This window comes from Hemitrygon akajei, chromosome 4 (genome assembly GCF_048418815.1).
Source record: "Hemitrygon akajei chromosome 4, sHemAka1.3, whole genome shotgun sequence".
NCBI lineage: Eukaryota > Metazoa > Chordata > Chondrichthyes > Myliobatiformes > Dasyatidae > Hemitrygon > Hemitrygon akajei.
In genome coordinates this window covers 196,895,208-196,920,338 of record NC_133127.1, presented here as the reverse complement: position 1 = coordinate 196,920,338, position 25,131 = coordinate 196,895,208, and the positions used below count along the sequence as shown (strand labels likewise).

At 42.6% G+C, this 25,131-nt stretch overlaps 1 protein-coding gene across 4 annotated transcripts in view; it reads right to left on the bottom strand.

The window, feature by feature from the left end:
- The window catches only part of LOC140727101 (nuclear mitotic apparatus protein 1-like), a 158,202-nt gene that overhangs the window by 98,588 nt on the left and 34,483 nt on the right, over positions 1-25,131 (bottom strand). For 2 of the 4 annotated variants that reach the window (XM_073044365.1, XM_073044368.1), the window contains exons 1-4: positions 23,598-23,752; positions 18,304-18,363; positions 8,604-8,689; positions 2,687-2,769 (exon numbers count right to left, since the gene is read on the bottom strand). In XM_073044365.1, the coding sequence (XP_072900466.1) occupies positions 2,687-2,769; positions 8,604-8,689; positions 18,304-18,345 (211 nt within the window). In that variant the 5' untranslated portion in view covers positions 18,346-18,363; positions 23,598-23,752. Of the gene's footprint in view, positions 1-2,686; positions 2,770-8,603; positions 8,690-18,303; positions 18,364-23,597; positions 23,753-25,131 lie in introns of those variants that run through there. The other 2 variants (XM_073044367.1, XM_073044366.1) reach the window with 1 other exon arrangement.

Sequence of the window (25,131 nt, the reverse complement as noted above, 5' to 3'; positions counted from 1 at the left end):
GTTTTAGATGTGACAAACTGGGAGGGATTAAAGGAGGAGTGGTGTTACTAGTCAGGGAAAATGTCACAGCAGTGCTCTGTCAGGACACACTGAAGAACTCAACTTTGTGAGGCGTTACGGGTGGAACTGAGAAATAAGAAAGGTATGATCACGTTCATGGGACTATTTTACAGACCAGTCAATAGTCCTAGAAGTTTAGAGGAGCAAATTTGTAGAGATCACAGACTGTTGCGAGAAACATAAGGTTGTTACAATAGGTGTTTTTAAACTTTCTACATATTGACTGGGGATCCCATACTGTAAAAGGACCAGATGAGATAGTTTGTCAGATGTGTTCAGCAAAGTTTCCTTCATCAGTATGTAGAAGTCCCAATGAGAGAGCATGCAATACTGGATCTGCTGTGTAATCTTAAACTATATAATCTTCCTATTTCTGGCCATCCTGAGATCACAACCCCTGAGGACCTGTCCTTTAACTTAGCACCTAATTAATGCCTTTGAATGGAAAATCCTACAAAAGGTAGTGGATTCGGCCCAGTACACAAAAGGCAAAGCCCTCCCAGCTATTGAGCACATCTACAAGAAACGCTGTCATCAGAAAGCAGCATCTATCATCAGAGATCCTCAGCACCCAGGCCATGCTCTTTTCTCACTGCTGCATCAGGCAGAAGGCTCAGGACTCACCACCACCAGGTTCAAGAACAGTTACTACTCCGCAGCTATCAGGCTCTTGAACCAAAAGGATAATTACACTCCTCTATTGAGATCTTACCTCACTTTAAGGACTCTTTATCTTGTTAATTCATGCTCGTTATTTATTGCTATTTATTTATATTTGCACAGATTGTTGTTTTCTGTGCTTGCTCTCAAATTGATCCTGTTATAGTTACTATTGTAATGATTCGCTGAGTATGCCTGAAGGAAAAAAGAATCTCAGGGTTGTATGTGATGACATGTATGTACTCCGATAATAAATTTTACTTGGAACTTATAACTTTCTAAATCACTCTTCCTACCCACGTCAATGGTGCCTACAGGGACCACGACATATGGCCGTCACCCTCTCACTTAAGAATGCTGAAGACACAATGCAAACTGTCTGGACCCTGGCACCCAGGAGATATTATACCATCCAGGAATCTTGTTCTCATCCACAGAACCTCCTGTTCCCTTAACGAATCCCCTATTACCACAGCTTGCCTCATTCCCCCCCCCCCCCACCAAGTCACAAAGGCAAGACATGTGCCAGAGACCTAACTGCTGTGACTTTCCTCTGCTAGTGGCATACCTGTTGTTGAGGGGGATGGCCACAGGGGTACTCTGCTCTGGTTGTTTAACCCCTTTCCCCTTGCTGACTGTCACCCAGTTTCACGTGCCCTGCACCTTGGGTGCAACTACCGCTCTGTATGTCCTATCTCTCACCCCTTCAGCCTCCCAAATGATCCGGAGTTCATCCAGTTCCAGCTCCAACTCCTTAACACAGATTGTTAAAAGCTGCAGCTGGATGCACTTCTCGCAGGTGTAGTTGTCAGGGTCACCGAAGGTCTCTCTGCCTTCCCACATCCTGCAAGAGGAACATTCAACTGTCCTGCCTGACATCCTTATTGTTCAAAGAGAGCAAATATTAAGAAGGAAAAACAATAAATACAATGTGGGGGGAAAAAACCTACAGCTTTTCACTTTCTCTCACCCAAGCCTTTCCTCACTGAAGCCTCGAAGAGCTAAAGCCTCATTCTAACACTGCCCACTCCAATATATTTGCCTTGGCCTGATTTTAATTTGTTCATGATCGCTTAAAACTCCAAACTGATGGGAGTTGATGCCTTATGTACTCAATTGGAGAAACTGAGTGAGCTACATCTGCTCAAGCTTTGGATCTCCAATTAGCCACGCCTCAAAACACCAATTACCGCAAGCCGATGCCTTATGCACTCGATCAGCAAAGCTGAGTGAGCTACATACTCTCACGCTTCTGATCTCCGAATGGCCACTGCTTAAAAAGGGTATTCAAATGGATCCATTCTGAAGGCACAGTCACAGAAAACATTTATCACGCTAGAACTAAGTGTGAAAAAGATATGCAAACTGGTCCAAATCAATTACTACCCTTCAACCATCAAACTCTCGAACAAAAGGGGATAACTACACTCATTTAAGGACTCTTTTATCTTGTTATTCCATACATGTTATTTATTGCTATTTATTCAGATCTGCATTTGCACAGTTTATTATCCATTGATCCTGTTTACAGTTACTGTTCTATAGATCTGCTGAGTATGCCCACAGAGAAAGAACCTCAGGGTTGTATGTGGTGACATGTATGTATAATAAATTTTACTTGGAACTTTATCTGAGTCGGGTGGGGTTGTGGGCAAGCCGCTGTTTGACAGAGAGCAGAAAATGTTTTTGTTTAGTGTTGGCTCATTAGAGGTGTGGAGACAGATCTTCAACACCAAACACCCATTCCATATGGATTCAATCATCTTTGACCAGGCAAAACATGCCAAGCTTCCCAGTTCAGTCAATTCCTTCAACAGTAATTTCAATAAAAGAACTTCAGTAAATTATCTTTTAATGAAATAAAGCTGACTGGAACAAAAGCACAAGGAGGCGCTCAGCCAAGATTAAAATAACTGCAAATTAAATACACAATCACCTTTGGGCATGCAATTTCTGTAATGCTTACATTCTAAAAAGTCACAGATGAACTGGAATCGCTCTTCCATGGACTTTGTCTCGAGTACCTGGGAAGCATTTTCTTTTCCACTTCTGCAATATGAAAAATCATTAATTATTAAAGAGTAAACACAAGAGCTTCTGCAGATCAGCACACAAAATGCTGGAGGAACTCAGCATTAACTGTTAATGAATAAGCAGTTAATGCTATCGGCTGAAATTCTTCACTGGCAATCATAACTGGTCTCAGCCCAAAACATCGACTGTTTATTCCTCTCCACAGATGCTGCCTGACTTGCTGAGTTCCTCTAGCATTTTGTGTGTCTCTCTAGACAGATAAAGCTTCAAAGACTGTACTATCTCATAACAATTTTCCCACAGTAATACAGCACAGAACTGTATAGTGCTGCATGTACAATACAATGGACTCAGTCTGCACTGTTATGGCCCTTACACTTTATTGTCTGTCTGCCTGCACTGCACTTCTTCTGTAACTGTAACACTTAATTCTGCATTCTGCTATTGTTTTTCCCTTACTGTTGTAATAAAGTGATCGGTTTGAATAGTGTGTCTGCCGGCACTTGATTGCGGAGATTATGGAGTAAGTTGGAGACAGTCCGCTGTGGACTTTACCCACCAATTTTAAAAAGCAAGCGGAGCCTGCAGCACTTGTCCACGGCACATGAGATTGCTTGGGTTAATACTGACTAGGGTTAATTAGCAAGGGCCAATAAAAAGAAACAAGGTAGAAAGGGATTAGAGGTCTTGCACAGTGAATATAGGGAGTTAGAGAAGAGGCTGAAAAGCAGGACCTCCAGGGTAGTAATCTCTGGATTACTCCAAGTACCACGTGCTAGTCAGGGCAGGAACAGGATGATAGTATAGATGAATGAGTGGCTGAGGGAGTGAAGCAGGGAGCAAGGTTTTAGATCTCTCAATGGCTGGGATCTCTTCTGGGGAACATATGACTTGTACAAAAAGGATGGGTTACACCTGAACCCAAGGAGACCAATATCCATGCAGGCAGGTTTGTTAGAGCTGTTGGGAAGGGTTTAAACTAATTTGGCAGGGGGGTGGGAACCAGAGTGAATGGACTGAGAATGAGGCAGTTGGCATACAACAAGATGCAGTGTATAGTGAGAATGTCAGGAAGGACAGGCAGATGATAGGGGAAAATTGCAGTCAAGGGATGAGGTGAAGTATAACATCAGGGCAAAATCCAAAAGGGTGATAAAGACAGGAGTGAAGGTGTTGTTTTTGAATGCACGCAGTATACAGAATAAGGTGGATGATCTTGTAGCACAGTCAGATTAGCAGGTATAACATTGTGCGCCTCACTGAGATGTGTCTGAAATATCATAGCTGGGACCTTAACATCCAATTTACACTATGTATTGAAAGAAGAGGCAGGTAGTCAGAGGAGGTGGGAGACTCTGTTAGTAGAAAATGAAATGCAATCCCCAGAAAGTGGCAACAGGATTTGAAGATGTGGAATCCTTGGGGGTAGAGTGAAGAAACTGCAGGGTAAAAAGACCCTGATGGGAGTTATATACAGGACTCTGGACAGTAGCCATATGGGATCCAAATTTCAATGGGAAATAGTAAATGCATATAATAAAGGCAATGTTCTCATAGTCATGGAGATTTCAATATGGAGATAGATTAGGAAACTCAGTTCGGTGGTGGATCTCAAGAGAGGGAATCTGTAGAATGCCTATGAGATGGCTTTTTAAAGCAGCTTATGGTTGAGCCCACTTAGGAAAAGGCAATTCTGGATTAGGGTTTGTGTAATGAACAAGATTTGATGAGGGAGCTGAAGATAAAGGAACCCTTGGGAGGTAGTGATCATAATGATATAATTTACCCTGCAGTTTGAGAGGGAGAAGATAAAGTCAGGTGTATCAGGCATAACAGAGGAGCTGGTCAAAGTTGATTGGAAGGGGACACTAGCAGAACAGCAACGGCTGGAGTTTCTAGGGGCAGTTCGAAAGGCACAGGATAGATACATCCAAAGATGAAGAAGTGTTCTAAATGAAGGATGATGCAACTGTGGGTTAGAAGGAAAGTCAAAGCTAACATACTGTAAAAGCAAAACACAGGGCATATAATATAGTAAAAATCAGTGGGAAGACAGAGAATTGGGAAGCTTTTAAAAACCAATAGAAAGCGACTAAAAAAAAAGGAAAGGTGAAATATGAAAGTAAGCTACCAAAAAGGATATCATAAAGTTTTTTTCAGATATATAGAGTAAAAGAGAAGTGACAGTAGATATTGGACAACTGGAAAATGACACTGGAGAGGTAGTAATGGAGGACAAAGAAATAACAGATGAAGTATTCTGCGTCAGTCTTCACTGAAGTGAGTGTAATTGCTACTATTAAGGAGAAGGCGCTTAGGAAGCTGAATGGTCCGAAGGTAGATAAATCATCTCAAACAGATGGACTGCACCCCAGGATTCTGAAAGAGGTAGCTGAAGAAATTGTAAAGGCATTAGTAATGATCGCTCAAGAATCATTAGATTTTGAAATGGTACTGGAGGAATGCAAATATGACATTAGCGTTCATTTTGAGAGAACTAGAATATAAGAGCAAGAATGTAATACTGAAGCTTTATAAGGCATTGGTCAGACCACACTTGGGAGTATTGAGAGCAGTTTTGGACCCCTTGTCTGAGAAAAGATGTGCTGGCATTGGAGAGAGTCTGGAGGAGGTTCACAAGAATAATTCCAAGAGTGAAAGGGTTAACATATGAGAAGCGTTTGATGGTTCTAGGCTTGTACTTGCTGGAGTTTAGAAGAAAGTGGGGGGGGTCTCACTGAAATCATTGGCATACAAAAGGACTAGACAGAGTGGATTGGAAGAGGATATTTCCTAGAGCAGCTGAGTCTCGGACCAGAGGGCACAGCCTCAGAATACAGGGATGTCCGTTTAGAACAGAGATGATGAGAAGGAATTTCTTTAGCCAAAGAGTGACAAATCTGTGGAATGCATTGCCAAAGAAGGCTGTGAAGGCCCAGTCATTGGGTACATTTAAAGCAGAGGTGGACAGTTTCTTGCTAAGTCAGGGCATCAAAGGTTACAAGTAGGAGAATGGGCTTGAGAAGGATAATAATCCGCCATGATGAAATGGTAGAGCAGACTCAATGGGCTGAGTGGCCTAATTCTGCTCCTATGTTTTACGGTTTTATGGACTTAAAACCAGTTTTTCCACAATACCTCAGTATATGAGACAAGAATAAACTAATTCCTTTGTATTTGTAACAAGAAGTGGGAAAACAAGAGAGAACAAAGGGAATGTCCATGATAGGATGGACACTGAAGTTTTCTAGGTGATACAATCCTTCCTAAGGAGGTTGAAGAAGCTGGACTATGCATATCAATACTTACAACCTTCTACACACGTGCAGTAAAGCATCCAAATTTGCTGCATCACTGCACAGTATGGAAACCACAATGTGGGAAAAAGAAACTGCTATAGCGGGTAGTCAAAACTGCACAATGCATCACCAGCACCAGCCACTCTGCCATCATATAAAAAGGTATCAGAAAGGGGCCAGGCATATTATGAAGGATCCCACCCAGAAGGAGGAGGCTACATAGCATCTGTTAGATCTGTTTAATTCTCAGATGTAATGTTGCAGCTCTATAAAATCTCCGTTAGAACACACTCGGGAGTATTGTGTTCAGTTCTGGTCACATTATTATTGGTAGGATGTGGAAGGAAGACCTATCCTGGGTCCAATATGCAAGTGCAATTACAAAGAAAGCACGGCAGCACCTCCCCTCAGGAGATTGCTAAGGGTTCGACATAACATCTAAAACTTTTTAGAAACTTATATAGATGTGTGGTAGAGAGCAGATTGACTGTAGCACGGCCTGGTATGGAATCACCAATGGCCTTGAACGGAAAATCCTACAAAAAGCAATGGATACGGCACAGTACATCACAGGTAAAGCACCCACTGCCATTGAGCACATCTACACGGAGCGTTATCGCAGGAAAGCAACATTTATCATTAGGGACCCTGCCAACCAGGACATGTTCTCTTCTTGCTGCTGCCATCAGGAAGAAGGTACAGGAGCCTTAGTTCTCACACCACCAGGTTCAGGAACAGTTACTACCCCTCAACCATCAAGCTCTTGAACTAAAAGGGATAACTTAATTTGCCCCTTCAGTGAAATGTTCCCACAATCTATGGACTCACTTTCAAGTATTCTTCATCTCATTTTCTCAACAGTTACTGTGTATTTATTTATTTATTTATCTATCTATCTATTTATCTATTTATCTATTTATTTATTTATTATTCTTTCTCCTTTTTTTGTATTTGCACAATTTGTTGTCTTTTGCACATTGGTTGCTTGCCTTGATGGTGCAGTCTTTCATTGATTCCATTATGGTTATTATTTTATTAAGGATTTATTGAGTATGCCTGTAAGAAAATGAATCTCATGTTGTATATGGTGACGTATATGTACTTTGATAATGAATTCACTTTGAACTTTGAATCTGCAGAGGGGGTCCAGAGGAGATTTACCAGGATGCTACCTGGATTAGAAGGCATGTCTTATGAGGATAGGTTGAGTGAGCTAGGGTTTCTCTCTGAGGAAGAGGTTGAGAAGTGACTTGTTAGAAGTGTACAAGATGATTAAGAGACATAGATTGGATAGGCAGAAAATTTAAGGTGACTGGAGGAAAAGTATAAGGGGGGGATGTTGGATGTAAGTGGTAAGAGAGACTGATATTTTAGGGACATTTAAGAGATTCTTAGATAGGTACATAGATGACAGAAAAATGGAGGACTATATGGAAGGGAAGGGTTAGATTAATCTTAGAGAGTAGGTTAAAAGGTCAGCACCCCATCTGTGTTCTATGTTCTGTATCGAAGGATGAAATTTTCTACATTAGTTTCTCTATTAAAAAAGACATAAATCAAGTAGACAGCCAGATACTTTTACCCAGGGCAGAAATGACTAATATGAGGGGGCATAATATTAAGGTGACTGGAGGGAAGTATAGGGATAATGTCAGAGGTCAGTTTTTACACAGAGAGTGATCGGTGCATGGAACTGAGATGCTGGTCAAGGCAGATACATTACAGACGTTTAAGAGACATTTACATGGATGATAGAAAAATCAAATGAATAAGCAAAGATACTTGTATGTACACCAAGTGTGTAAGGTATACAAGATAACAGGCATATTTAAAGTGGACAGCCAGAAACTTTTTCCCAGGGCAGAAATAGCTAATACAAGAGGGCATACTTTTAAGTTGATTGTTGGAAAGTATAAGGGGAATGTCAGAGGTATGTATTTTTTTTACATTGAGAGTAGTGGGTGTGCTGACAGTAGTGTTAAAAGCAGATAGATACATTAGGGACATCTGTCACATGTACTTTGGAACATACAGTGAAAAGCATCATTTGCATCAACAACCAACTCAGTCTAAGGATGTGCTGGGGCAGTGACAACACACTTCTGCCACCAACGTAGCATGCCTACAACTCACTGACCCTAACCCATCATCTTTGGAACATGGGAGGAAACTGGAGCACCCAGAGGAAACTCACATGGTCATAGAGAGAACATACAAACTCCTTACAGACAGTGGGGGGAATTGAACCTTCGTCAATGGCACCGTAATATTGTCACGCTACTTTGAAGAGGGTTAGCCAGATTTTTGTGTCAAAACACTGGGAGTAGGATTTGAACCAAATAATTTCTACCAAAGCTAGACTGGTGTCCACTGAGCCGTGGTCGAACAGGACACAATGCACTTGGGATACTTCCACTAATTACAATCTGTTGTAACTTCCCTACCATGACACAAACCTGGGCTGATTTCAATAATTATTGCTTAATCCTACCCAGAACTATAAAATATCAACTTTGACTAAAAGCTCTTGAATAAAGTTGTGTTACTCACATCTTGCACACTATACTGACGAATACAGCACAGTCCTGGAGAGCTGCCAGACCTCCTATTTCTTCTGACAATTTAAGGCTGTTAATCTGTATAAAAAACAAAAAGGCAAAACCTTAAGTGAGCAAGTTAAAATCTTGAAAGTTAATGATTTGCAACGTAGGCAAAGAGTATTGCCACGTTCTATGTAACTTAAAAATAAAAAACCTTCCACATAGATCCCATGCTCAAGTTAGTGTTAATGCCAAAAATAAAGCAAATTCCCACTAATTTTTCACATTACAAAATTAGTTAGATATTGTTAGTTAGAAACATGGAACATAGAACAGTACAGGCCTTTTCATAAGACCATAAGACACAGGGCCCAATAAAGCCATTTGGCCCATCGAGTCTGCTCTGCCATTCAGTCATGGCTAATCATTTTTTCCCCTCTCCAGCCCCACTCCCCGACCTTCTCCCTGCAATCTTTGATGCCATGTCCAATCAGGAACCTATCAATCTCTGCCTTAAATGCACCCAATAACCTGGCCTCCACAGCTGCCTGTCATAACAAATTCCACAAATTGACCATCCCCTGGCTATAGAGATTTCTACACAACTGTTTTAAATGGACACCCCTCAATCCTGAGGCTGTGCCCTCTTGTCCTAGACTGACTCACCATGGGAAACATCCTTTCCACATCTACGCTATCTAGGCCTTTCAACATTCAAAAGGTTACAATGAGATTTCCCCCCCCCCCCCCCACCTCATCCTTCTAAATTCCAGTGAGTAAAGACCCAGAGCCATCAAATGTTCCTTGTACGATTGCTCCCTGTTACTATTGATGGTGAGGACGTGGATGTGGGGAGAACCTACAAGTACCAGGGGGCGCACTTGGATGACAAGACTTGAGTGGAGCACCAACACAGAGGCTCTGTATAAGAGTTGCCACTACTTCCTGAGGAGACTGAGGTCCTTTGGAGTATGCAGGCCTCTCCTTTACAAGTTCTAATAGTCTGTTGTTGCCAATACAACCTTCTATGCAGTGGTGTGCTGGGGCAATGGCTTCAACACAGGAGATGCCAAGAGGCTCAATAAACTGATCAGAAACGCTGGCTCTGTTATAGGAGTCAAAATGGACTCACTGGAGGCTGTGGTAGAACAAAGGACCCTATGGAAAATCCTGGCAATTCTGGACAATGTTTCCCATCCTCTGCATGACACCTTGGCTGAACAGAGAAGCACTTTTAGTAGCCAACTAAGACAACTGTGCTGCTCCAAAGAGCACTCTATGAAGTCATTCTTATATAGAATGACCATTAGGCTCTACAATGAGTCAACCTATAGCCAGGGAAGTGCTGAACCCTCCTGTTAGAATGTTTAGGAACTTATTTTTTTTATTTTTTCTACTTCTCTACTAATATTTGTATCTGTGCACTAGTAATGTCACTGTAATTTCCTTTGGGATCAATAATGTATCTATCCTTCATTTCCAGAAACATTCTTGTGAACCTCCTCTGAACCCTCTCCAGTGCCAGCACATCTTTTCTTAAAGAGCCCAAAACTGTTCACAATACTCAAAGTGAGACCTCACCAGTGCCTTGTAAAGCCTCAGCACCACATCCCTGCTCTTGTATTCTAGACCTCTTGAAATGAATGCTAACAGAGCATTTGCCTTCCTCATCACCGACTCTACCTGTAAGTTAACTTTTAAGATGTTCTGCACAAGGACTCCCAAGACTCTTTGTATCTCAGATTTTTGAATTTTCTCCCCATTTAGAAGATAGTCTGCACATTTATTTCTACTACCAAAGTGCATGACCGTGCACTTTCCAACATTGTATTTCATTTGCCATTCCCTTGCCTATTCTTCTAATCTGTCGAAGTCCTTCTGCATCCCACCTGTTTCCTCAACACTACCTGTCCCTCCACCAATCTTCATATCATCTGCAAACGTGGCAACAAAGCCATCTATTCCATCATCTAAATCACTGATAAACAGCGTAAAAAGAAACGGTCCCAACACCGACCCCTGTGGAACACGAGTCACTGGCAGCCAACCAGAAAAGGATTCCCACTCACTGCCTCCCACCAATCAGCCAGTGCTCTAACCATGTCAGTAACTTGCCTGTACTACCATTAGCTCTTAACTTGTGAGCAGCCTCATGTGTGTCACCTTGTCAAAAGCCTTCTCAAAGTCCAAATATACAACATCCACTGCATCCCCTTTATCTATACTACTTGTAATCTCCTCAAAGTATTCCAACAGGTTGGTCAGGCAAGTTTTTCCATCAAGGAAACCATGCTGACTTTGACCTTTCTTGTCCTGTGTCACCAAGTATTTCATAACTTCATCCTTAGCAATTGACTCCAACATCTTCCCAACCACTGAAGTCAGGCTAACTGGTCTATAACTTCATTTCTGCTGCCTTCCTCCTTCCTTAAAGAGTGGAGAGACATTTGCAATTCTCCAGCCCTCTGGCACCATGCTAGAGTCTAATTATGTTGAAATATCATTACAAATGCCTCCGCAATCTCTACTGCTACCTCTTTCAGAACCTTAGGATGCAGTTCATCTGGTCTGGGTAACTATGTACCCTTAGCTTTCAGTTTTTTGATCATCTCCCTTGTAAAAGTAACCATACTCACTTCTCTTCCCTCACACCCTTCAACATATCACACACTGCTAGTGTATTCCAGTGAAGACTGATGCAAAGTCTTTCGGCCCATGATGTTGTGCTGACCTTCAATCTACTCTAAAGTCAATCTAACCCTTCCCTCCCACATAAACCTCCATTTCTCCTTCAACCATGTGCCTAAGTGTCTGAAATCTGCCTCTATCACCGCCACTGGCCCCACATTCCACACACCCACTTCTCTCTTTACCTCTAATACCCCCCACCTATACTTTCCTCCAATCACCTTAAATTATGCCCCCTTGTATTAGCCATTTCTGGAAAATAGCCTCTGGCTATCCACTCTATCTATACAGATATAAATGTATAGCAGAAGAATAGACCCTTCTATTGTATCTTGTATCATGTGGCACCAAACTAATTAAACTACTGATTAAAAGTCTAGTTAAACTAAACTAGTCCCTTATGTCTTTACATTTATATACCTTGATTCTCTGCATAGTCCCCAACCAACAGACTCTTCAACCAGAGGCGATAGCTTCACTCACCCCAACACTGAACTGCTCCTACAACCTATGGACTCACTTTCAAGGACTCTTCATCTCATGTTCTTGATACTTATTGCTTGTTTATTATTATTTTACTTTTAATATTTTCTCAGCTCAAGCTAGTAAAACCTGAGGTACCGGGATAGCCAAGCACATTAATTTCTCACTTGCTAGGAACGTTCAGACTATTCTCGTGGTGCTTAGTATTGTGGCTTTCTGGAGATTTGCTTAAATATTATTGTGTCAGTGCAGTGACTTTGGGATAATACGAGTAGTAGGTATTATTATTGGGACAATGTATACCCTGCTCATGTTCAAAAAGTCTTTCCATTTCCTCTCTTAATTCAGCATATTTCTGGTGTTTTTTACTTTCTGATTTACATAATATAATTTGTAGGATGCTGACTCTAAAACTGGATCAGGCTTGTAAGGTCTGGTGTCCTTTATGAATTTGTATTTTAAAGGAAAGTTTTGGTGAATGATATTTGCCACTTCATTGTGCCTGTGTAAGTAATCAGATTGAGTTAAACTGCTGCAGGATACTATAACGTGTTGGATTGTTTCTGGTTTCTTTTGGCATTTTCTGGATTTATTCTCTTGAATTTGTTGGTCTTTTGTTATGTATTTTTGATTTTGTTTGGGCTAACCACCCTGTCCTGAATTGCCACAAGGAACCCTTCCATTTCTGGGAAAAGGTCTCCAACTCTGAGCCAGGCAATCGACACTTTCTTGTGGACATCTGGTCTGCTCAGATTGTGGGGATGTCTTCCATGGAGGGTCATGCTCTTTGTACACTGGTTGACTTTTTCTTCTGTACTGATAACTTCATTTTTCTGGGTTGTGCTCTCAGTTAAGCTTAGTGATATATACTTCTTATTGCACTTACTCATATAAAATGGTAAATCTAGTTTTTGTTGATGAAAATATATCTATACAAGTTTTACCTGACTGTTGTGTAATTTTTATGTCCTCCTTCTCTCCTAGATAGTGTTAATCTAAGTGTGTTCAAGTGCACCTGTTCTAAAATTTGTCATTTCAGTTCTTATTTTCATTTGTAAATTTTCCAGATCAGTTTTGGACAAAGATATCATGCCAAAAGAATATGTTAATATAGGTATAATGAAGTGTTTATTGCCATTGTTATTTTTTTACTGTCAAGATGTTTGGCAGATTTTCTTAAGACTTGAAGTAAATTCTCTCGCAAGATTTCCCTTCATAGCACTTTGATCAATTTTCTTTGCTGCTGCTGTCCCAGGTACTTCATAGCTGTCCCAGATGTTTCATATTGGAAACGCAGAAACACAGAAATCTACAGCACATTACAGGCCCCTCAAAAATGTTGTGCCAACCATGTAAACTACTCCAGCAACTGTACAGAATTTCCCTACCATATAGTCCTCTACTTTTCTAAGCTCCATGTACCCATCTAAGAGGCTCTTAAAATACCTTATTGTATCCACCTCTACCACCTTCGCTGGCAGTGCACTTCACGCACGCACCACTCTGTGTAAATAAAACTTACCCGTGACATCCTCTCTGTACCTACTTCCAAGCACCTTAAAACTAACCTTGTATTAGCCACTTCAGCCCTGGGAAAAAGCCTCTGGCTATCCACATGATCAATGCCCCTCATCAGATCACCTCTCATCCTCCATTGCTCCAAGGAGAAAAAGCCAAGTTCATTCAACCTATTCTCATAAGGCACACTCTCCATTCCTGACAATATCCTTGTAAATCTCTGTGCTCTGCATCCACATCCTTCCTGTAGTGAGGTGACCAGAACTGAGCACAGTAATCCAATTGGAGTCTAAGGTCTTATGTAGCTGTAACATTACCTCACGGCTCTTAAACTTAAACTCACGTCGAAGAAGGTCAACACACCATACACCTTCTTAACAACACTGTCAACCTGCGCAGTGGCTTTGAGTGTCCTATGGACTCAGACCCCAAGATTCCTCTGATCCTCCACACTGCCAACAGTCTTATCATTAATACTACATTCTATCATCATATTTGACCTACTGAAATGAACCACTTCACACTTATCTGTGTTGAACTCCATCTGCCACTTCTCAGCCTAGTTTTGCATCCTATCAATGTCCCGCTGTAACCTCTGACAACCCTCCACACTATCCATGATACCCCCAACGTTTGTGTCATCTGCAAACTTACTAACCCATCCCTCCATTTCCTCATCCAGGTCATTTTTAAAAATCACAAAGAGTAAGGGTCCCAGAACAGATCCCTGAGGCACTCCACTGGTCACCGACCTCCATGCAGAATATGACCCGTCTACAACCACTCTTTTCCTTCTGTGGGCAAGCCAATTCTGGATTCACAAAGCAAGGTCTCCTTGGATCCCATGCCTCCTTACATCCCTACATCCACTGCTCTAACTTCATCAATGTTTTGTTACATCCTCAAATAATTCAAGCAAATTCATAAGGCATGACCTGCCCTTGACAAAGCCATGCTGACTATCCCTAATCATATTATCTCTCTTCAAATGCTCATAAATCCTGTCTTTCAGGATCTTCTCCAACAACTTGCCCACCACGAAAGTAACTCAATGGTCTATAATTTCCTAGGTTATTTCTACTCCCTTTCTTATCAAGGGAACACCGTTTGCAACCTTCCAATTCTCTGGTACCTCTCCCATCCTTATTGATGATGCAAAGATCATCGCCAGAGGCTCAGCAATCTCATCCCTTGCTTCCCACAGTAGCCTGGGGTACATCCCGTCCGGTCCCAGCGACATATCTAACTCAATACCTTTCAAAAGCTCCTGTACATCCTCTTTCTTAATGTCTATACACTCAAGCGTTTCAGTCCGCTGTAAGTCATCCCACAATTGCCAAGGTCCTTTACATTGGTGAATACTGAAGCAAAGTATTCATTAAGTACCTCCACTACCTCCTCCGGCTCCATGTACATTTTCACTCTTGCAACTGAGTGGTCCTATTCTCACACGGCTCATCCTCTTGCTCTTCACATACTTGCAGAATGCCTTTGGGTCTTCCTTAATCCTGCTCACTAAAGCCTTCTCATGGCCCCTTCTAACTCTCGTAATTTCATTCTGGAGCTCCTTCCTGGCACCCTTGTAGTTTTCTAGAGCTCTAACAATGCCTAGTTTCTTCAACCTTTTATAAGCCTCTCTTTGATTTTTAACTAGATTTTCTACATCCTTTGTACACCATGGTTCTTTTACCCTATTATCCTTTCTCTGTCTCAATGGAACATACCAATGCAGAATGCAGTGCAAATGTTCTCTGAATATTTGCTACATTTCTGCCATGCATTTCGCTGAGAACATCTACTCCCAATTTATGCTCCCAAGTTTCTGCCTAATAGCATATTTCCCCTTACCCTAATTAAATATTTTCCCAAAATATCTGCTCCTATCCCTCTCCAGTGCTACGGTAAAGGAGATAGAGTTGTGATCACTACATCCAAAATGCTCTCCCACTGAGAGATCTGACACCTGACCAGGTTCATTTCTCAATACCAGATCAAGTTCAGCCTCTCCTCTAGTTGGCTTATCTACTCATATAATGTCAGGAAACCTTCCTGAACACACTTAACAAACTCCACCCCATATAAACTCCTTGCTCTAAGAGGATGCAAGTCAATATTACCCTATTATTATTGCACTGTTCCCGAGTCTGCTTCTCTATCTGCTCCTCAATGTCTCTTTTACTACTGGGGGGTGGGGGGATCTATAAAAAACACCCAGTAGAGTTATTGTCCCCTTCCTGTTTCTGACTTCTACCCACAATGACTCATGACTCCACGACTTCTTCCTTTTCTGCAGCCATGATACTATCCCTGATTAGCAGAGCCTCCCTGCCTGTTCTTTTTGAAACATTTAAAGCCTGGCACACTCATCAGCTATTCCTGCCCCTGAGTCTGGATATAACCATCTGCACAAAATTCATATCTATCAAATACATGCACTACCTCCCGGATGATCCTTAGTACATCCAACTCCAGCTCCTTAATGTGGTCTTCAGAAGCTGGAGATGGCTGCTCTTCCCATGAATTCCCACATCGTACAGGAGCATTCCACTGCCATATCTGTACAATGGGCAACCAACACCAAATCTTCTAACCTGTGTCTTTGGCCTCAGTCTCTTCTCGTTGAAGCCTCTGACAGTCCTACTCTTAACGCTGGCCTACTCCTGACAATGGTCACACCGCTTGCCCCTTCTGTACTTTTGTTTAATTTTCAGTGCTCTGCTCCCGATGCTAATTGGCCTCCTGGAATGTCTGAACGACCCTGAGGCTCTCCTTTTATACTAGCTTCGCCAAACTGCGAGTAAACTCTTTGAAGTGCTCTGCTCCCAGCACTGACTGGACCTCCATTGGTTGTGTTGTACACTGCTGCTCTGTTCTGTATTCTATTAGCTCTATTGCACCTTCCTTTATGTTTAATGTTCTGCATTTACCCAGTCCAAAGGCCATGGTTATAACTTTAGAAAATAGTTCTATTTGAATTAATTACTTCAGCTTTACTGACAGAGGAGCATGTAATTTCAAACCATCCATGTGTAGGTGTGTCAAGGTATAATTTACACAAAGTACACGGCAGATGCTGTGGTCAAATCAAGACGTACAGAAAAGCTGGATGAACTCAGTAGGTCGGCAGCATCAGTCCTGACGAAGGGTCTCGGCCCGAAACATTGACTGCTTCTTTCAATGGATGCTGCCCAACCTGCTGAGTTCACCCAGCTTTTTTGTACGTCAAGGTATAATTTGTTTGGTTGTTTCTGATTTGACATCCAATATTCATCCGATTCACTGGAGAGCGGGTTTAAAACTAGACAGAACCATAGTGGGCTTAGATACGCCCTGAAAATGCCTCCATTTATTTTGATAATGATGGTTGCTCATTTTTAGTTAATAGATAGGGTGATTATAGTATGCCAATGGTTCATCAGATGTTGTGGTAATCTCACAAGTATTGGGTGTAACTTATATATATTAAGAGTTTCTATTAACCATGAGTGTGGGACAGAATTACATGTTTTTAATATTCAATACAAGAACATGAAAGATTTCTGCTTTTCCTCTGGGCTAGATTTAGAATTACATAATTCCATTACCAGTTGTTCTTTACATCCTATCATACTCTTACAGCATCCTTTCTGCTCTTCTGCAAGTTAGTTTTGTTATTATTATTTCTTTTTCTCCTTTTTTTTTGTATTTGCACAATTTGTTGTTTTTTGCATACGGGTTGTCCACCCTGTTGGTGCAGTCTTACACCGACTCTATTATGGCATTGGATTTATTGAGAAAATGAATCTCAGGGCTGTATATGTACTTTGATAATAAATTTACTTTGAACATTTTCTCTATATCCACTCTGTCCAGGCCTTTCAATATTTGATAGGTTTCAACGAGATTCCCCCCCTCATTCTTCTAAACTCCAGCAGATACAAGTCCAGAGCAGTAACTCTTCACATGTTAACCCTTTCATTCTCATGAGCCTCCACTGAACGCTCTCCAATTCCAGTACATCCTTTCTTAGACAAAATGCCCTGAACTGCTCACAATACTTCAGGTGCAGTCTGACCCACACCTTATATAGCCTCAGCATCACACGCTTCATTACCCTCTTATTTCTGTGCAGCCTCAGACCTAGTTACATAATTGGCTCTCAAACAGTTCTCAGCTCAGAAACAATGAGATGGACAATAAAACCTGGTTAGGTCCACATCCCAAACGACGAACGACTGAAGGCAGATCTGAGTATTCCCTTAATTCCATGCATAGCAGAGAGCCTGCCTGTGCTTTACAGAACACCAACTACCACACCCCACCAGAGCATGACTCGTACACCAAGTCCATTTCCACTCAATCAGATCTTTGATATGATGATGGTCTGGCAAAGAATCGGGAATTATCTCGGCATTAAAAAGGAGAAAGTGAAGAAAAAATATTGATTTAATTGTACACTCAGTGGCCACTTTATTAGGTTGACCTGAACATCTTGTATTTAATGCAGATATCTAATCAGCCAATCATGTGGCAGCAACTCAATGCATAAAAGCATACAAACATGGTCAAGAGGTTCAGTTGTCTGTTGGTGCCAGATGGGATGGTTTGAGTATCTCGGAAACTGATCTCCTGGGATTTTCACATACAACAGTCTCTAGAGTTTACAGAGAATGGGGCAAAAGAAAAAAACAAAACAAAAATCCAGTGAGTGGCAGTTCTGTGGGTGAAAACACCTTGTTAATGAGAGAGGTCAGAGAATGGCCAGACTGGTTCAAGCTGACAGGAAGGTGACAGTAACTCAAATAACCATGTGTTACAACAGTGGTGTGCAGAAGAGCATCTCTGAATGCACAACTAGTTGAACCTTGAAGTGGATAGGCTACAGTAGCACAAGACTACTCCTGTACCTAATAAAATGGCCACCGAGTGTATTGACTTTTATTTAAATAGTAATCAATAGCTGGGGTCTGTATAGGCATGGTGGGCTGGAAGTCCCAAATCTGTCTCATACCCCACAAACAAACACTGAGCTCGATGCTTACCCATTTGACTAAGGCATCGGCCTTCGTCCGGTGCACTGCCATCGTGCTGTTGGGAGTGATCTGAAAAGAAAAGAAAAAGGAATCAATCAAGAAGACATCAAACACAGGATGGAAATCCGGTCCTAACCACGACTGGGCAGTGCATTAAAACAAAATCTCATCAGCTTACTATCCCACAGACTGCTAAGATCTATTTTGAAATTGTGGATTCTGGGAATCCCAAGGTGAAAACCAGAATGAGAATCAAGTTTTGCCAGACAGCTGAGCAGGCCAAGTTGTTGTGTTATACTTAAGGCAGACAATGAGAGGATCCTGATTAATCAGGGTGTCAAAGGTTACAGGAAGAAGGCAGGAGAATGGAGTTGACAGGGGTAATAAATTAGCCGTGATGGAATGGCGGAGAAGACTCATAGGGCTGAATGGACTAATTCTATTCCTAGGTTTTATGTTTATTTTCACTGACATACGTCGTGAAATTTGTTTGAAAACGTGTTCAAATCATGCAGCTGAAGTACAGTGTGAAAAACAAAAATTAACTCTAAGTTACAATAACATACAACAAATAAATAACTAGAACATAAAAGAGCAGTAAAGGCAAAGTCGTGTCATGGCTTCATGGACCACTCAGAAACCTGATGTTGGAGGGGAAGAAGTTGTTCTTAAAATGTTGAGTGTGTATCTTCAGGCTTCTGTACCTCCTTCCCAATGTAATAATGAGAAGAGGGAGTGTCCTGGACAGTGGGGTTCCTTAATAACGGATGTCACCATTTTGCCTTTCGAAGATGTCCTCAATTGAAGGGACGGGGGAACTTCTCTTCCCCTAAAATTACAAGGCTTTCTGCTGGCAACCACTGCTGGGGAAAATTCCACACAATTCGGAGAGCAGAAAAGCCTTGCATCAGTATTAGATTTATTACAGTTGGCTGTGACAGGCAGCATCGATAGAGAAAGAGACTGAGGTAGCTAGTCCGTCCACAAACAGGAAAGGTTCACATCAGAAACCTTTGAATTCAACATGATGTCCTAAGGACTGCCAGGCACCTTGCTGTTGTATAAGGTGCTTTTCCTTCTGCTGACTTTGGGTATTAGAATCAGATCAGAAGCAAGTTTATTATCACTGGCATGTGTTGTGAAATTTGTTAATTTAGCAGCAGCAGTTCAATGCAATACATAATCTAGCAGAGAAAAAAATATTAAATAAAATGTAAAAAATAATGATAAATAAGTAAATCAATTACGGTAGACATATATTGACTAGATAAACAAAACGTGCAAAAACAGAAATACTGTTTTTTAAAAAGTGAGGTAGTGTCCAAAGCTTCAATGTCCATTTAGGAATTGGATGGCAGAGGGGAAGAAGCTGTTCCTGAATCGCTGAGTGTGTGCCTTCAGGCTCCTGTTTCTCCTATCTGATGGTAACAGTGAGAAAAGGGCATGCCCTGGATGCTGGAGGTCCTTAATAATGGACACTGCCTTTCTGAGACACCACTCCCTGAAGATGTCCTGGGTACTTTGTAGGCCAGTACCCAAGATGGAGCTGACTAGATTTAAAACCTTCTGCAGCTTCTTTCGGTCCTGTGCAGTAGCCCCTCCACACCAGACAGTGATGCAGCCTGTCAGAATGTTCTCCACAGTACATCTATTGAATTTTTGAGTGTATTCGTCGACATGCCAAATCTCTTCAAAGTCCTAATGAAGTATAACCATTGTCTTCTTTATAACTACATCGATATGTTGGGACTAGGTTAGATCCTCAGAGATCTTGACACCCAGGAACTTGAAATTGTTCACTTTCTCCACTTCTGATCCCTCTATGAGGATTGGTACGTGTTCCTTCGCCTTACCCTTCCCAAAGACCACAATCAGCTCTGTCGTCTTACTGACGTTGAGTACCAGGTTGTTGCTGCGGCACCACTCCAGTAGTTGGCATATCTCACCCTGTTCCTACGATAACAAAGGGCACTGGAATAACTTGGAACACAGGAGATTTTGCAGATGTTGGAAATCCAAAACAGTACACACTAAACACTGGAGAAACTGAGCAGTCAGGCAGCACCAATGGAGATTGTTAAGAAGTCGACACCTTGTAAACATAGGAGATTCCGTAGATCCTGGAAATCCAGAGCAACTCTCACAAAATGTTGGAGAAACTCAGCAGGTTAGGTAGCATCTATGGAGAGGAATGAATAGTCAATGTTTCGGGGCCAAGGTCCTTCATCAGGATTGGAATGGAAGAGGAAGATGACAGGATAAGAAGATGGGGAGAGGGGAAATAAGACCAGCTAGGTGATGGGGTGAAGCCAGGTGGGTGGTGGGGAAAGAAATGAGAAGCTGAGAAGTGCTGCATGTAAAAGGTAAAGGGCTGGAGAAGAAGAAAGCTAAAAGGAGAGGAGAGTGGACCATGGGAGAGAAGGAAAGAGAGGATATTTGGTTTATTATTGTCAGATGCACCTTGGTAAGGTGAAAAACCTGCTTTACATACCATCCATGCATAATTCATCACAACAGTGCATCAAGGTAGTACAAGGGAAAACAAATAATAGTGTTACAGTTAAACAGTACTGAGAAAGTACAGTACAGGCAGACAATAAGGTGCAAGGTCATAACAAGGTAGATTGTGAGGTCAAGAGTCCATCTTATCGGATTAGGAAACCACTCAAAATTTTTATTACAACCGACGCAGCTCTGGGACACACTGGAAGCAGCCCACAAAGGCCGCCATGCTTCCAGCACCAGCATAACTGGAACAAAACACTTGTCTTCATTCTTTAACAGACATCCCCCCTTCAAAACTGTTTTCTCACTTTTTACAGATCTGCTAAAGGATCATTGCGCTGAAATTCTACCCTCCACAGACACTGCCTGACATGATGGATTTTCATTCCAAAACTCTAGCATCTGCTCTTTTTATTGTGCCTCCAGAGTGCCAGAGACTTGAGCTAATTGAAAATGGAAGATCAAATCCCAACCAAGAGATTCTGCAGATGCTGGAAATTCAGAGTAACACAAAAAAAGAACAGGGAGGAGCTTAGGAGGATTAATGGCACCTAACGGCATCTCCTTTGCTTGCATCTTCAGAAACAGCTCTATTTCCATCTTTAATATCTTTATTTTTCCCTTTCAAGGTTCTTTTGAAGACCCTGACCTGGAGTTACAAACTGACTACGGTTCTTTGCAGGAATGGGACTCGCTCTCAAGATTTCAGGAATGGTCGTTAATCGGACGCCAAGGGCTCAGCCTAAGAGAGCTTCACTCACCTTTGGGAGTCTGAGTTCTTGTGGCTCTGGAGATGGGGGCGGGGGTGTAAATCAGAGGTCGGTGTCCAAGCAGAAGACTGGTGTTTCATGGGGGATGCAAGATCTAAGGTTGTGTGCTCAGAGACCCGAGTTCTTTGGGCACAGAGCTCAGAAAAAGCGATGCAACGGACTTTTAACATCGTAACCCAGCAAGTTGTAATGGCTCCCCTCTCACTGTGAAACAAAGACACCTCTCTCTCCCTTATTAGGGAGAGAGAGAGCCTGTGTAATGTCAAATACTGGGTGAACGAGTAATCTTTGGGGTACTGCAAGTCTGTGTCTTTGCTGTTGCTTTGCTCACACTTGAGGGCTTAGTGGCAGGTGCCGATGCTTTTTTTTGCTGGTGGGGGGGGGGGAAGGGATTTTCTGTTTGCTGCTTACACATGGGAGGGGAGCGGGGGAACTTTGGGGTTCTAGCATTTAACTGTCGTTCATTCTTTGGGGGCACTCCTGTTTTCGTGGACGGTTGCAAAGAAAAAGCATTTCAGGATGTATATTGTATACATTTCTCTGACATTAAATGTACCTTTGAAACAAAATGCTGGAGGAACTTAGCAGGGTAGGCGACATCCATGCAAGAGGAATGGTGTTTTGTATAGTGAGAGCCTGGTTAGTTTGGTCTGTAGGGGTAATGAATGGCTGATCACAGTAAACTAGCAAATGGCTTCCATTTCAAAAGCAACTTGCACAAAATGCTGGAAGTTAACTCAGCAGGTCAGGCCGCTCTATGGAAATGTGCAAACGGTAAACATTTCATACTGAGATCCTTCATCAGGACTGAATCAAATCCCAATAGAGTGCTATAACTTAATCCCGTTTCAAAATAAATAATTTTTAAAAATGTTTTTAGGAAAGGTTAACTCAGCAGGTCCAGCAGCATCTACAGAGGTTGAAACCCTTCATGAGTCTCTGGCAATAAATATATAAAATATGTAACAAAGTGGTCCCTGTGGTAAAGATTGGCTGCACCATGCACTCAGTCATTGACTAAGGGTCTTGACTGACCCTTCATCGACAGCTGTTCATTCACCTCCCTGGATGCTGCCTGACCTGCTCAGTTCCTCCAGCATTTTGTGTGGGTTGCTCTAGATTTCCAGCATTGACAGAATCTCTTGTGTTTTAGAAAAGGTTACTTTGAAGGTCTCAAGTTTTGTAAAAATGTCTAATTTAGTTATGGAAAAGGAAAATTTACCCAATCTGAACACACATACAAGTCCAATGCCACACCAACATTATTAACTGTCGTCTAGAAAGATAACCCTGGTGTACCACAATGGGATCTGTGACACTGTGGCTCTATGAGGCCGCCATTTGTCCATTGACACTGTGCCAGTTTTCAGTCACAGTGCAATTTCTCCCCACCCCCTTCCTCCTCGCTACAGAGAGCTCCCAGTGACCAAGAATGGGCAATTAACGCTAGACTTGGCCAGGTCCCCAGACTGTTCGCTTTAACAGAAAAGCCAGCGAGGCTGTTCACAGTCGGAGCTGGCGAGCTCCTGACGTGCGTAGCGGGCTCAGGAAGAACAGGCGCTCGCTTCGCCTTGCGGGACGGGACGGGCCGGGGTTGGGAATGGGCCAAGGTCCCAATTTCTCTCGCACAGGAACGACAACGGGCTCCAGCTCCCTGCAGCCTCTTATTCCAGAGAGGGTGTGGTCACCGTTCCGCCCGATCTGTGCAACGAATATATTAATTAAATATGCAACAAAGCGGCCTGCGTGGTAAATAAAAGATCAGCTTGCACAAAGCACGCAAGGGCCCGCCTGCGGATTGGTTTCGCATCGAAACGATCTTTTGCAGCGCGATTTGGCAACAATTGCGGGAGTTTTTTTGTGTGCGTGTTTTTTTTGCAGAGAAGGATCATGTTGCATTAGTGCAGGCGGGGAGAAAGCAGCGCTGCTGGGCCCAAAGTTGCATCCCAGAGCTGGAGATCCGGCTCCCGGACTGGCAGCCTCTTCCCCCTCCGTAACAGCGAGAAGCACCCACCCACCCGCGCCTACCTGCGTGCCCGGAGCCGGCTGACCCCACCGCCGCTGCCGCCAGCTCTCCTCCTTCCCCCCGGGGAGGGAGCGAACAAAAACAACAGCGTACTAGCAGTACACACGGCGCTGGGCCCCGGCTGCCGCCTCTTCCTGTTACGTCGCTTCCCTCCCCTCGGGCTGCTGTGTGTACATACACACAGAGAAAAACTCTCATTCAGTCCAGAAAACGACATCACTTGCCTGAAATCCAGAGCAACACACACAAAACTAATTCCTCAGCATTTTGTGTGTGTCACACAGACCAGGCCCGCGAAAATATCCCCTCTACTGGCTCCCACCATTGGCCTTTCTAATTTTACATTAACACAAGTCTTCCCCTATCTCTTCTCCTCCAAGGGAAATAATTATTCTTTTTTTTATCATTCTCAGATACATGCATCAACTGTTGAAGGAACTCAGCAAATCAGGCAATCTGGACTCGGCTGAAAGGCCACTATTCCTCTCCATTAGTACTGCCTGACCTGCTGATCTGTGTGTGTTGCACTGCAGAATCACCTGCAGAAATTATAGGAAAGACATGGAAGCTTTGGAGACGATGTTGTCTGGCTTAGAAAGCATATCTTACGAGTAAAGGTTGGACTTTTCCCTTTGGAGTGAAGGGGGATGGGTGTCGACTTGATAAGAGGTATAGATAGAGTGGATGGCCAGAGACATTTTCCCAGGGTGGAAATGGCTAAAATGAGAGAACTTCATTTTAAGATGATTGAAAGGAAGTATAGGTGGCAGAATGTCAGAGGTGAGTGTTTTCATTTACACAGGAAGTGTTAGTGCACAGAATGCCCTGCTTGGGGGGGGGGGGGGGGGGTGGTGGAGGCAGATAGATTAGGGATATTGATGGGACTTTTGTAGGGGCATGGACGATAGAAAACTGTAGGGCTATATGAGAGGGAAGGGTTAGATTGATCTTGGAGTCGGTTAAAAGGTGGAACAACATTGGGGGCTGAAGGGCCTGTGTTCTTGTGTGTGTATTTGATTTACTCTCAGTTAAACACTGCTTACCTATATTTTAATCTCAGAATTGTTATTTATTTACTTAGACATGCGCAGCAATAAATACTCCTATTTAACCTTGGCCTAATCACAGGACAATTTACAATTACCAGTCAGCCTACCTACCGATGTGCCTTTGGACATGGGAGGAACCCACGTAATCAAGGAAGGACGTACAATTTTTTTTTACAGATAATGCTGGAATTGCACTCTGAACTACGACGCTCCAAGCTGTAATAGCGTCAACCTAAACACTACGCCACTGTGGTGCACGTATAAATGGGTTCCCCAGTCCTGCCAACATCCTTGTAAATTTGCTCTCCACTCAACAGGAGACAAACTAACTAAAGTACCTATCTCTGATCCTCATTGCCCAGAGCCCCACCCATCAGTACCCTCCCACAGAGGGTAACTGGTGCCTGGGAGAAGTGGTGACAGCAGATGCAATAGTAACTTCTGAGAGACATTCAGATAGTTCCACAGACGGACTGGGAAAGGTGGA